General features: G+C 44.2%; 1 protein-coding gene across 1 annotated transcript; it reads right to left on the minus strand.

Moving 5' to 3' along the window:
- Positions 1 to 3,439: 3,439 nt before the first annotated feature.
- Positions 3,440 to 6,858, minus strand: LOC119340783 (wall-associated receptor kinase 3-like). Its single transcript, XM_037612700.1, has 3 exons — positions 6,428 to 6,858; positions 5,436 to 5,597; positions 3,440 to 4,714 (listed from the first exon to the last, which is right to left on the minus strand). Exons 1-3 carry the CDS (start codon positions 6,834 to 6,836, stop codon positions 3,651 to 3,653), a joined length of 1,635 nt encoding a protein of 544 aa, XP_037468597.1. The 5' UTR covers positions 6,837 to 6,858; the 3' UTR covers positions 3,440 to 3,650.
- Between the last annotated feature and the right edge of the window lie 6,334 nt (positions 6,859 to 13,192).

The following is a 13,192-nucleotide window of genomic DNA, read 5'->3' on the forward strand; positions in this document are numbered from 1 at the left end:
AGGGCGAGGCGGAGTTGGGCGGCGTGATTCCCCCCCGATCCAGATCGGGGGAGGGAGAGGCGATGGGGCGAGGAGGGGATAGGGTTTCGGGGGTGGGGGTCTCCCTGCGGTGGGTGGATGGATAAGGGAGGCCCGGCTGGGCCGTGGGGCGGCTGGGCCGGCCTGCTGGGCCGAAGCCCAGTGGGGGGGGGGGGCTTCTTTTTCCTTTTTTGTTAGTTTAGTTTTTCTCTTTTGTATTTTCTTTTCTTTTATTTATTTTCTTTTCTGTTTTATTTTAAGTTCCCTTTTATTACAGTTTTATAAAAACACTAGCACCTAAATTTGTATTTATAAATATACTACTGCCACCTTAATTCTCAACCGAAAATAAAATAGTTTAATATTTTATAAAATTCAATAGGCATGTATTTAATTGTTTTAACTACTGTTTTAATTATCTTTAGAGCCTTTAAATGCTTTATCAAAGTTTGGTTTCTCCACCATAATTACCTATGCATTATTTAGTTCACTCCGAACATTTTAGTTTTAAAGTTTGGTAACTTTTGTTGTTTGCCTATGTTTTAAATTTGAATTTGAAACGGGTTCGAATCAACGTGAGTTTAATCACAGTAATGGAGGTGACGTGGCATCCTTAGCTTGGGATTACTGTAGTCTAATTATCCGGGCGTCACACCAAATTTGGTCACTAAGCAAACATGGACCATGTACGCCTTAAGGTCTCTTTGCAAGTGGCGCATACCCCTCCCCTCCACCTTAGGCGTGACCCATACAACTTGTTATCTCCCCACTAGTGTAAAATCGCCATGACATCAGCGATTACGCAGGCCAGATCCTCCCGGGGGATAGGCTGGCAAGGTCTACCAGCACACTACAGCCTTCGTCCCGCTAAAAGTGGGCTCACTTTTGGCCACCATCAACCCTCCGGTGGGAAATCCAGGATTACGCCTTCTTCCTGAAACTTCCACAAGCTTCTAGAGAAGGCATTTTGGCGGGATCCTGCGCCCCCGAACATGTGATTCACGTGACCCCTGCCCTATAAAGGAAGGACCAGGGTCATGATAGAGAGGACATACTCTTTTCCAAACAAGGCTAGTCTAGAGAGAGAGAGAGAGGGGGAGGGGAAGAGAGGTGATCGGTGCAGATCTGGATCTACTCTTCTTCCTCCTCAGCCTTTCCCCGCCAAGAGTACCCGTTCCCCGAGAACACCACTTGTGGCTCGAACTACATCCAATGTAGGACGTAGTGTTTTACATTGCTCGATGGCCTGAAGCTGGGTAAACAAAGTGCCCCCCGCTCATTCTAAACTAGTTTGATGTCCGAAGCTCATCGATCCCTCCTTTTGCCCCTTGCCGAATCTACAAAGAGGGTATCTATCGGGGGAATTACCCGCGGCTAGACCGGGCAATCCAAGACATGACCCGGCTAGACTAGAAGGCCCATGCCCAGGTTGTCCAAGGTGCCATACGGACCAACTCTCCGTAGGCTAAGATCCTGGAAGGAACCCGACGAAGGAAACAAGACCCAGCCGATGACAGACCCAACCCGGGTTGATTGGTTGTGGAAGAGAATACGAGAGACTAACAGAGGTAGAACGTGGCCCAACATCAGGGGTGGCCCTGCAGGCCATTTTTGGACTATTCGAATAAAACCCAGTCCAGTATCCGACTTCTAATAGAAAAGAGACTAGTTGTAGTCCTACTAGGACTCTACATGTAAGTCGTCCCTTCAACTTATATAAGGAGGGGCAAGGCAACCCAAGGGGGAGGAGAAAATAGACAGACAAATTAGTAACTCTCGAGATAGAGGTAGCTAAATAGCACCCTTGTAATCGAGATCATCATCATCAATAGCAATCAAGTAGGGTGTAGCCTTTTACCTCCACTGCGAGGGGCCGAACCTGGGTAAAACTCGCGTCTCTCGATTCCGACCTACCCGCTCAAGCTACCACCTAGTTGCGATGGACTCACAACTTAGTCCTTTCACGAGGACATCTGCTGTGACAAAAGCACAACAGTATCCGTACTCACGATGGCTGTGAATCAAGCATGGCACATATCTATTTCCTACTATTGTGGGACTGTGCAATGTGTACTTCCTAAGGAATATTTGAAAAAAAATGTACGTGATTTTATTATTTTTCCTGGACTTCAACGTACTGTGCACTTCTGAATATGAACCATTTAACTTCCCAGTTATAATATACACTTCTTGCGACATAATGTTTTTTCGGATGATTATTATTACTTTATGGATTTCATGAGAGATTGTGAACTTCCCAACTGTATGCATGTCTCAACAGATTAATTGTTATAGAATTCCAGCTAGTTCCAGCGCTGCGGGACTAAATTGCGGTGGGAGCGCATGAGCAGCGTGGGGCGGCGGCGCAGAAGCATCTCAGAGTAGCGGGGCACCAGCGCATGGGCGGGGTGGGGGGGTGGGGAGGGTGCAACCGCGACTGCGGCGAGAAGCTGTGCCGGGGGGTGCGGGGACCGTATTGCTGTTGGAATCGGCGCGATGGTTGTGGATTGAGGAAACCAGAGGTTGGAGACACTCAGTGGAACCATGTGTGTTTTTTTCATGTGGGGTTTGATACGTGGGATTTTTCATTGTGTTTCATTTTCCTATGTTTCAAATTTAGGTGAGATGTGCTTTCAATTTTGGAGGCGTGCTTTCAGTTTTCGAAGTGTAACTTAGTTCAGGTGAGATGTTAGAATAATCTCCTGCCTATAGGATTTAAGGCACTACATAAAATTCTTATGTATGTGGGTGTTTGGTCTTGAGATACGCACATGCATCCCCGGATGGAAGTAACTTGTAACCATGGAATCATAGTGCAATGCTTCTTGTCCTCTATTTTTTTCGAATCAATAGGGGATAGCAATGCTCCCAGCTGAAGGAGGTTTGGTGGAGTCTCAACTCTAAAAATGGCACCTGCTACTAAAATGCACAACTGGTCCAGGTAGTTAGCACAGCGTATTACTTTTAGGAGCTGATTTACTTACTCAATCAACAAAAGAAAATCTTAGTAGATATGTTTAGTTCGGAGTAAAATAGCAGCGACCGAGGGCAGTTTCTGCTGTAGACCACTAGAGTATTTTTGTTGTCAATTTGGTTGAAGGATTTTGAAAACACTGAAAAGGAAAAGCACGGAATATTATAAGAGCATCTCCAACAAGCGCACAAAAATAGTGCGCGCTAAACTAGTTTTAGAGCACCACTTAATCAGTTTTAGCGAGCGTGGCATGCAGCTGCATTTCCAGGCGCGCTAAAATTTAGCGCGCTGCTAGCAGCGATTTACAAGGCGCTGTAAAATAGGGTGCGTGGGCAGCACAAACATCAAACAAACACAAATATAGAACAAAGAAGATCAAACACACAAAAAAATCGACAATAAATAGTTCAGTTATTATTACAACACAAACAAATAGCTCATCACCAGTACAACAAATAGTTCATTAAGTAGCTTATGGCCGTTGGGTCATCTTGGGAAGGTGTCGGACGGGGATTTCGTAGTGCTGAAAGTTGGGATGCAAAATATTTCGGGGAACAGAGGCGGGAAATAGTATGTAAAATATTACAACCTCCGTTCCATATTTAGTTGCCAAAACGGCTTATAATATGGAATAAAGGGTGTAGTGGATAACACTTCTTTAGTTGGTAGAAGATTTGATCTCCACGGGTTTAAGGAAAGGAACCTCCATACCAGGACTCAGATTTCCTTGATAGTTCCTCTCCTGCCCATACTGCTCAGATTGTCCTATAATATAGAGACGGTTCTCGACTTGTCTCATATCTAGGCGGTCCTCTGGATCAAGTTTGAGACACTCCAGAGCGACTTCACTAACCATTTCCAAGAGCTCAATATCCTTCTCACTTGTAATATCATTGTCGACAAAGTTCCTTGCTCTTTGATCTTGACAAGCTTCAACAAAGTTTTTGGCATAACTCATATTGTCATCATATCTTGCAACTCTCCTTGTGATAAGCTCTATGAGAACAATTCCAAAGTTGTATACATCGCTCTTCTGTGTAAGTATCCCATGAACCATGTATGCTGGATCTATGTAAGCCTTGTCTCTAGTGACCCATTCAGTCTTCTCAGATTTTCCTTTTGCAAGCAGCTTTGAGGTTCCAAAGTCCGAAATTTTTGGGGTGAAGCTTTCATCAAGAAGTATATTAGCAGATTTAACATCACCGTGACGGATGGTACTCTCCACAGCTGAGTGCATGTATGCCAAGCCTTCAGCTGAACCAATGGCAATCCTGAGACGTGTATCCACTGGAACGCTATCTTTGCTTTTGAACAGAACATCATACAGACTCCCTTTCACTACATACTCATACATCAACATTGGAACATCCATCTCTAAGCAACAACCTAGGAGCCTGACAATGTTCTTGTGCCTCATTCCAGATTGGATTATAACTTCATCAATGAAGTCCTTCTTGCTACCTTCATCAACTTTGATTGTCTTCTTTATAGCCACTTCTTGTTTTTCTTTTAGAGTTCCCATATAAACTTTACCAAAATGGCCCTCTCCAATAATAACCTTGTAGTTATTTGTCATCTGCTCAAGTTGTTTGCTTGTATAGATCCTTATATTCTTTATACCTTCTAGTATTGGACCACCATTTTGTTCATAGAACTTTTTGAGTTTGTGGAGTTGATGTGCCCCAACCATGAAGAGAATTACAACAATGACTACAGCAACGCCTACAAAAGTCCGAAGTAAAGAAACCTTTTTATATAACAAGCAAAATAGCGTCTTACTTACATAACCAAAGGATTAAATTCTCGCCTATATCTATGTAATTACTTAAATAATATAATAATGGGTATGTTATCACTTAAATAGCAGAATTGAAGTGGTACATATGTACCTAGTGCAAAATTTCAATGGCATTTTTGGGATAGGGACAATTTAAGTGGCATATGGGCAAGATTTGAGTGGTATATACGGAATGATGATGAAAATCCATTCCACATTTCCTGTAAGAAAAAAATTATATCTTTTACGACTCAAGTAAGTAATGAACAATCCATGTTCAGAAAAACTAGTGCAAACAAACAGTTTAAAATAATTTGTCCACCAAAAAGCGGGAAAAAAATGAGTGAAAATATCATTTGGATTTGTGTTTTTATAGGAAAACATGCATCAGAGTTATTTCGAATTAATAATCAAGAAATTTTCATCCTACATCATAGTTGGTTGGCAAACTATTCCATGCGTCGGTTAGTTCAGTTCTCATGACAGTCATATTTCTGACTATATGTGCATTACATACTGACAAAAAGGACCAAGGGAATAATGCACAAGAGGTTTCCCTAATAATAAGTTGGTTCTTCACAAAAAGCAAGTAGATGGCTGTATTTAAATTATCAAGTGTGATAGCTTTTAGTGCTTATACCCAACCCCCCAAAAAATAGTGCTTACCCACAGACACCTTTGCAGGTAAGGGAAACCTCTCTTGGCAGCCTCCCTTTTTGCCATCGCCTGTCATTCCCGAGTTGCATGGACACTCATAGCCTCCTCCTATTATGTTGTCGCAGGTGGATCCCTCTGAGCAATTATGACCGGCCTCACATTCATTGATATCTGAAAGAAATAGATATTGAAATATTGCATACATGAAATGTTGGTCAAGTTAATTACTTCAGGAGAAAAAATATACCAAAATGGCTTGAAGTATAAATGTGGCCGAAAGTTTCATTGGCACCATTTTGTCATTTTGTGAACTGCCTTTACTATGTGGTTTATTATCAGCTTGTACTAGTAAAACCAAGTGCCGCCAATAATAATTTAACTAGGTCTGGAAATGGGAAGTAAACCCTGTTGTAGGGAAAATGGCGCTTGATGAGACTGGGACAACATGGAGAATAGTTTATTTAGCACGCTGCCACATAATACCAATTTTATTATATTACCAAGTTGCATTTGGGTTTCTGCCTACCATGCCAACGACATATTTATCGTTCAAGTACATTTTTGTGTGTTACTCGCACACGCATTGCAATCATGTAATCCTTTTTTCAATAATGGCAGTTGTTATCCCAATATTGAAATAATTGCAATCGATATAAAAATTGATCAAGACCATAAAATGCATGTCAAAATAATTGAAATTCATGATATTTTCTTAATAAATATTTTTAGTTGATTGACCATTACCTTTATATGTATTTGTTACTATAAACAATTACTAATATTATTCTTTGTATCTCAAAAAATCCCACAAATTCAAAGTCAAATTCAGAAATGTTTGCAAGCACTAATTCTAGGAAGTGATCGATATTTTTCAGCAAAATATGTCTAATAACATTGCTGGGTTGACTAAAATAAAACGGGGATAGTAGATATTATAGACTTACAGTAGTATAAAGATATAGAGGCATAGATCGAGTGGTTGGTAGTATATGCATGCATACCTTGGCAGCCATTCTTGACGTAAGGGTTGCCGTCATAATATTGCGAGCACCTGCAGATATAGCCGCCCCCGCTGGGTGGCGTGGCACACAAGCTGTTGTCGCTAATGCACGCGTAGTCCTGAGGCCGCTGCTGGCCTTCCACTGGACATGAATGGCTCCCGCTCCTGATGGCGAATTCAAGTACGACGGGGACACCCCTTGGGTGTTTGTTAGATAGCACAAGGCCATTCAAGTCCTCCGTGGAGAAGTTGTACCATGAGGTTTCCACCACCATGCCGTAGGAGCAGGGATTAGTGTTTTCGTCATCGTCAGGGCGTGACATCCTCTGGGCCAATATGACCGAGAAGGAATCGAGGCCCTCAGGATCTCTAGGCGCTTGAGGCGGGGCGGAGGCCTCACAGCACCCCATCCCCGTGCAGATCCCGTTTGTCGGGTCGATTCTCACGGACGAAACACAGGCGAGCAGGGGGTCCTGTCGTGCACGGACAGGACGAACTGGGCAAGCGCGTTCCAGCCGACGCCGATGAGAACATTGCGCCGCAGGGACAGGAGGAAAGGTTTCTGAGGGCCGAGCTGGGTACCTTGCATGTTGACCCGGTGGTCTTTCGCACCGAAGTCGACGCAGTCGGATGTGACCCCGCCGTACACACGGAGCTCACTCCTGTTAGGCGTTATGTCGAAGAGCTCCACGAGCGCGGCGGAGTAGGCCGTCTCGTAAGCAGTGATGACCGCCTTGGACGGGTCGGGAGGAGCAGAAGAATCGGAAGAGGAGTCAGAGTAGAAAGAGGAGTATTTCGCATCACCGATTTCACGAAGCGCGGAGTCTCGAGGAAGGAACGCGCGAGGAGGGTGGAAGGAGTCGTTGCAGATGACCTTGAATCCATCATCACGGAAGCAGCCGGGCTTCATGCCGAACGGGAAGGGAATGCTGATGTCGCCGCACTTTTCGGGGCAACCCTCAAGCGTGATCGGATGCTGTTGCTGTTCAGCAGCATCGGCAGCCAGGATGATGGTGTGGGTCGCTCTTGCAAGGAGGAGGAGCAGGATGGGCAGCAGCTTGGGGTGAATAGCTCCCATGCGACGTCGTTGGTGTGAACTGTCTCTCATGCAACGTCGTTGGCTGTAATAGCTTGCATGCGACATCTTCGTTGGAAAAAATAGCTCCCATGCGACACACCATTTACGCGGCTAGTTGGCTGTCCGTTAGGCTGAGATTTGGTTAGGACACTGGGGGTTATGTGCTCTGACTGGTGGGGTCCACCTATGGCCACGTAGTCAAGAGTCAACCGTCCACGACTCGACCGGTGACTGTGTGACCGTGCTCGACTCGCCCGTGCTGGACTGGGCGAGCGGCGCCACCGTAAGCATCTTCTCCGGCAGTGGTTTCTTCTCCGCGGTGGTGGAGCGCATTTCTCGGCAGCGGCAGAGCTATTGCGAGGTGAGCCCGAAACCCTAGTCCCACTCCCCAGAATTTTGAGGGATCTGTGGCCTCATGCTGCCCTCTGTTTCTTGGCGATTTAGAATCGGGCTCCATTGGATCCGGGGGTTGTTTCTTCTCCGCGGCCCGGTGGTGGAGCGCCTATCCCTGTAGCGGCTATTGCGAGTGAGTATTTTCCAAACACTACTCCCATTCCACTGAATTTTGAATAAATCTGTGGCCTCATGCTGCCCCTGTTGCTTGATTGGATAGGAGATGGAGCGAGGGCTAGATGAGATGGAGCGAGGAGACGGGCTGCCCCGAGGAGACAGTGCTTCAAATCGGTAATGCCACCCTCTTTTCTTGGCGATTTAGAATCGAACTCGATTTGGTAGTGACTGCCGCCGCTGCCTGCCGTTGACAAAACAGGGGAGGTCCAGGTTCTGCCACCACATTCGCAATTATAGTGGAATTTTTCCCTGTAAAGCCAAGCTCAGTGATGGCAGTGTCCAAGACATTGATAGAGATACCACCGTGAGGTTGGATGTCGATTTTGCAGATGTTGATCCCCAGGAATTGGAGATCATGAAGGAGAAGGCCGTGGGCAATTTGGTGGAGAGAATTGGGGAGAGTATTGTTTGGGGTCCAGAACAAGAGGTATCTCTGCAACGTTTCGATAACTATAATGGTGAATATGTGAGAATTGAAGATGGAGAATCCATGGTTGCTGAAATTGATCAGCAAGGAGGATGGGCAAGCAAACAAGTAACATTTTATGCAGAGCTAATTGATCTGCAAACTCATTCCAGAGTTGGTTATGTGCCATCAAAGATGGCTGCACAGATGGAAGATGATGAGTGGGTTTCACAAAAGAAGATGTTGGCATTGTTGACTGAACCGACTATAGTAGCTGAAGATACTGGGATTGATGCAGATGGAGAGGAGGGAACCCATGGTGCTAGGAAGATTGTTGTTGACTGGAATGTAGTAGAGTTGAATGAAAAAACAGATTTGGTCATTACACCAATATCTGACATTGATATGGCCAAAATGTTTGGCATTCAAGTTGATGACAAAGATAAGGAGAAGGATGACAGTTCTTTGCCAGCTGAAGGTAACACAGGCCCTAGAAATGCAAATGAGGATGAAGAACACCTGATGAGAGAGGCTGCAGATGATGTGGATGATGCAGATGATAATGAGCTGGTTTGTTTGTATGACAAAGAGAACCCAGTTATTGAGGTGGGAAAGTTGTGGCCAAGCATGAAGGAGTTTAGGATATCTTTCAGGACCAATGCAGTGAAAAAAGAGTTTGATGCCAAGACTATGTGGACTGATCGAAAGAAATTTTATGCTCGGTGCAAAGGTTATGATGGTGGTGGCAATCCTTGCAAATGGTACTTGTCTGCCAGACTACAACCTGATGGAAGTACAGTAAGGATAAATCAAATAGCACACCAGCATACATGTATGACCACTTCACAGAGAGTTTCAAAGATGACATCACAGCTTTGGGTTACAGAGAAGATTACTCCTATTTTAGCCAAGACTCCAAACACTACTGCAAAGAGGCTTAAAGTTGACTTGGAGAAGTTGTACCCCATCCAGCTGCAATATACCACAGTGTGGAAAGCAAAACAAAGGGCCATGAAATCATTGTATGGTGACTGGGCAAATACATTTAGGATGTTGTATAGTTTTAAAGCAGAGGTGGAGAAGAGGTCACCTGGGAGTATGGTGGAGATAGATACAGAGGTAACAGAGGATGGCAAGGTTTTATTCAGCAAGTTTTTTATGTGTTTGAAGCCTTGCATAGATGGATTTAAAGCAGGTTGTCGTCCATATTTGAGCATAGACTCATCTTTTTTAACTGGAAAGTGGAACGGTCAGTTGGCTGCATGCAATGCTCTAGATGGACACAACTGGATGTTCCCAATTGCAATAGGAATGTTTCAATCAGAGACAGAGGCATCATGGATATGGTTCATGATGCAACTGAAAAGATGCATAGGGCCAGTTTCTCCTTTGGCCATCCACACAGATGCATGTAAAGGGTTGGAAAATGCAGTAAAAAGTGTTTTCCCCCATGCTGAGTAGAGGGAGTGCTTTGGACATATGTGGATGAATCTGATAAAAAAATTCAGAGGAGATGAATTTGGGCGCATGTGGCCAGCAGCAAGATCCTACACCAGACAGACACATTCCTATCACCTTGGTAAGATATTGGCATCATGTAGTAATAATGAATTTGCTTCATGGTTGAACACCCACCATTCTCTGTTGTGGTATAAATCAGGTTTTAATACTGCCATAAAATGTGATCATATCAATAACAACTTGGCAGAAAGTTTTAACAACAAAGTGAAGCATTTGAAAGACTTGCCTATGCATGACATGGTGGACCAAATAAGGATCATGATCATGCGTTTGTGGGAGTTGAGAGGAAAAATTGCTAATATTTTGGAAGGGGACAAGCTTCCAGCAGTGGTACAACAGGTGGTCAACAGGAGTAGAAATCTTTCACATCTATCTGTTGAGAAATCTTCCTTGTGGGGTGCTGAAGTTAGAGATACAAAGAGTGGCAAGAGGCATGTGGTAAATACTGAGTTGCATGAGTGCACTTGCCAAGAGTGGCAACACACTGGAAAACCATGTGAGCATTCCATACTTTTTTTGGCATCTAAACCCAGGTTAAATATGCACCCATATTTGCATGAGTATTATTCATTACAAAAATTCAAAGCTGCATATGCAAGTCCAATTCCTGCACTGACTGACCAATCTCAGTGGCCTGAGGTGGAAATAGAATTTACCTTGTGTCCCCCTGTCACTAGAAGAAAGGCTGGGAGGCCTAAGCAGAGCAGATTCAAAGCTTGGTTTGAGAAAGGTGGTTGTAGTAAGAAGGGGGAAAAGGAAAAGGAAAAGAATGATAAGCCCAAAAGGGCTCAAAAAGGTAACAAAAATAGGTGCAAGTTGTGTGAGGTACTTGGGCACAAAATTGGTTCATCCAAGTGCATCTACACTCCTCAGAGGCCAAAGTATGTTTATGTTACTGTTTTTGCAAGTTTTTGATTTTGCTACTTGTTCTAGTATCTAACCAAGTCAAATGCTTTATTTTTTAGGAGGAAGCGTGCAGAAAAAGCCCCACCGCTTGTTGTTGAACAATGCTGGCCAGTGAAAAAAGCAAGACTCAGTGGCTATAGAAGGAAGAGCACTAAGCAGATAATGTTTGGTGACAAAGATATGGAGCTAACTGAAACTGTTACTGCTGAACATGAGCTAAGTGTTTGTGTTTTGGATGATGTGATGCATACTGAATCTGTTTTGCAGACGCTAGGGCAATCTGAAACTGTTGCAGATGAAGCAACTGTTGTGCTGCCATTCGAATCTGCTTTGACAACTGTGTTGCCATGTTTGGAGGTTGTGCTGCCAAGTGTTGAGTTGCAAACTGAAGTAGTTGAACAATGTGTGCCATCTACTCAATCTGCAGAAGTGCAAACTGAAGAAGTGAGACATGGTCAGGTGCAAAAGTTGCGGGGGCCTAGTGGAGTTTGCAAGGGGCCAAAAAGCAAGAGCATCAGCATCAACAAACTATGCGCCGTGGAATCAAACGGTGGAAAAAAGCAGAAGAAATCGAGTGGTAGAAAGAAGCAAAAGAAATAGAGTCGAAATCATTCAAATTTGATGTGAAAACTTAAGTTTGTTGTCATTTGATGTGAAAACTTATGTTCTTTCATCTGATAACTTATGTGCTCTGATGTTGATTTGACTTGAAATAAAATTCAAATTTGAACCAATATTCAAATTTGAACCTATCTCCAATATTTTTTGAGTTCATTTGTTTGTTCTGTGATGTTGCATCGTTTTATGTACTACTATGCACTTTAGTTCATAAATCCAACCCTTTTTGTGAATTCCAACTCATAGTCACGGACAATGTTGTCCAAACAGGCTCCAAAGTAAGGGAAAACGGCCCCATTTCTAAGCAAGTTTTTTTCGACCTTCTCAAAATCACCCAAAAAAGATTTTCTTAGCTTATATTATACCTATATAGGATCAATACGAAGTCTCACCTTTTTTTCAATAAGTATTCATATTATTTAGTTTATTTTTAAAAAAACACCCTTTAATACAAAGTTAGCAATAAAACAAGTTTAAAAATTTTAAATGCAAAAATAACTTCAGATCCTCCTTAGTCACTCTAAAATGAAGCTAAGGTGATGTTTTTGATTTTTTTGCATTTTCAAAACCTCAAACCCTCTTCTCACTCCTGTGAACTCCATGCAACCTCAGTCGAGATAGTCCAATTTGTGAAGGTTTTTTCAAGCAAAGATCATTAGATCAAGTTTATCATTTTATATCATAACTATGTAACATAAAAAGGCTATATGCGCAGGTTTTTCATTTTTTAGATTTTTTTGAATTAGTTATACACATTTGAATGTTCGGTCAAACCTTTCAAAACCCCGTTGACTACCTCCAAACCCCATGTAACCCTAGCGCCAAACGTCCACCGTCGATCTAACCCTAACGCCAAATTGCGGCCGTCGGATAGGCCTTCTAGAAGGATTCTGTGGGGGCGATCCGTGGGCTCCAATCTGATTGGCCACCGTTTTTTCTCTCTGACGAACAGATAGCGTTGAGCGGGGGATCATGGGCCGAGCGGATCGGGCCCGGCAGAGCCTGGCGTGCGTGCGCACGGCCGTCGAGAGGGGATGGGCTGCATGCGAGAGGGTCAATGACATGTGGGCCATCCCTGTCCCATGCATGCCATGCAACGTCGCAGCCTAGCTATTCTTTGCTCGTGAACACCTAGCCCGCCATTGCATGCACGCATCGACGCAGTAAAGCACGGCAGGGGCGCAGCGTATAGGTACGTCGCATCTAAGCTATTTTAACAAATGCATGTTTGAACGAGACGGACGCGTCGGTGGTGCAGATGTGGCGCAGCTCCTTTTTCAGTGTCACGCGCGGATGAACGGGCCTGTTTCCCACGCGGCGTCACCGCCGATGCAAGTGCACGAAACGATGCAACTCGCCTGGATGCTCTGGCCGCCGTTTTTTGAATTAATGCCTGCAATTACTTATGCCAGTGCGAACGGAGAAGAGAAAACGATCCAGAAGGCACCGTGTACACATTGACCACAGCTGCAACACGGCTATAAAAGGGCACCATTTCCTCATCCTCTCACACTCATCTCTCAAGCCTCCTCCCCTTCTTCTTTTCGAGCCAAATCTACCACTCGAGCCACCATGCAGTTTAACGGCCCTACCTACCGTCGCCCTCGCACCGTGCCGGAGAGGCAGTACCCGGCCGGAGTCGTCGTCGAGAATAGCCTGAGGGTGTG

Source organism: Triticum dicoccoides, chromosome 7B, assembly GCF_002162155.2.
Source record: "Triticum dicoccoides isolate Atlit2015 ecotype Zavitan chromosome 7B, WEW_v2.0, whole genome shotgun sequence".
Taxonomy (NCBI): Eukaryota; Viridiplantae; Streptophyta; class Magnoliopsida; order Poales; family Poaceae; genus Triticum; species Triticum dicoccoides.

Coding starts and splice junctions, on each gene's coding strand:
- LOC119340783 (XM_037612700.1), bottom strand. CDS start 6,836: ATGGGGTGCTGTGAGGCCTCCGCCCCGCCTCAAGCGCCTAGAGATCCT. Junction 5,598..6,427: donor CGTCAAGAATGGCTGCCAAG/GTATGCATGCAT, acceptor TATTTCTTTCAG/ATATCAATGAATGTGAGGCC. Junction 4,715..5,435: donor ACCTGCAAAGGTGTCTGTGG/GTAAGCACTATT, acceptor GGACTTTTGTAG/GCGTTGCTGTAGTCATTGTT.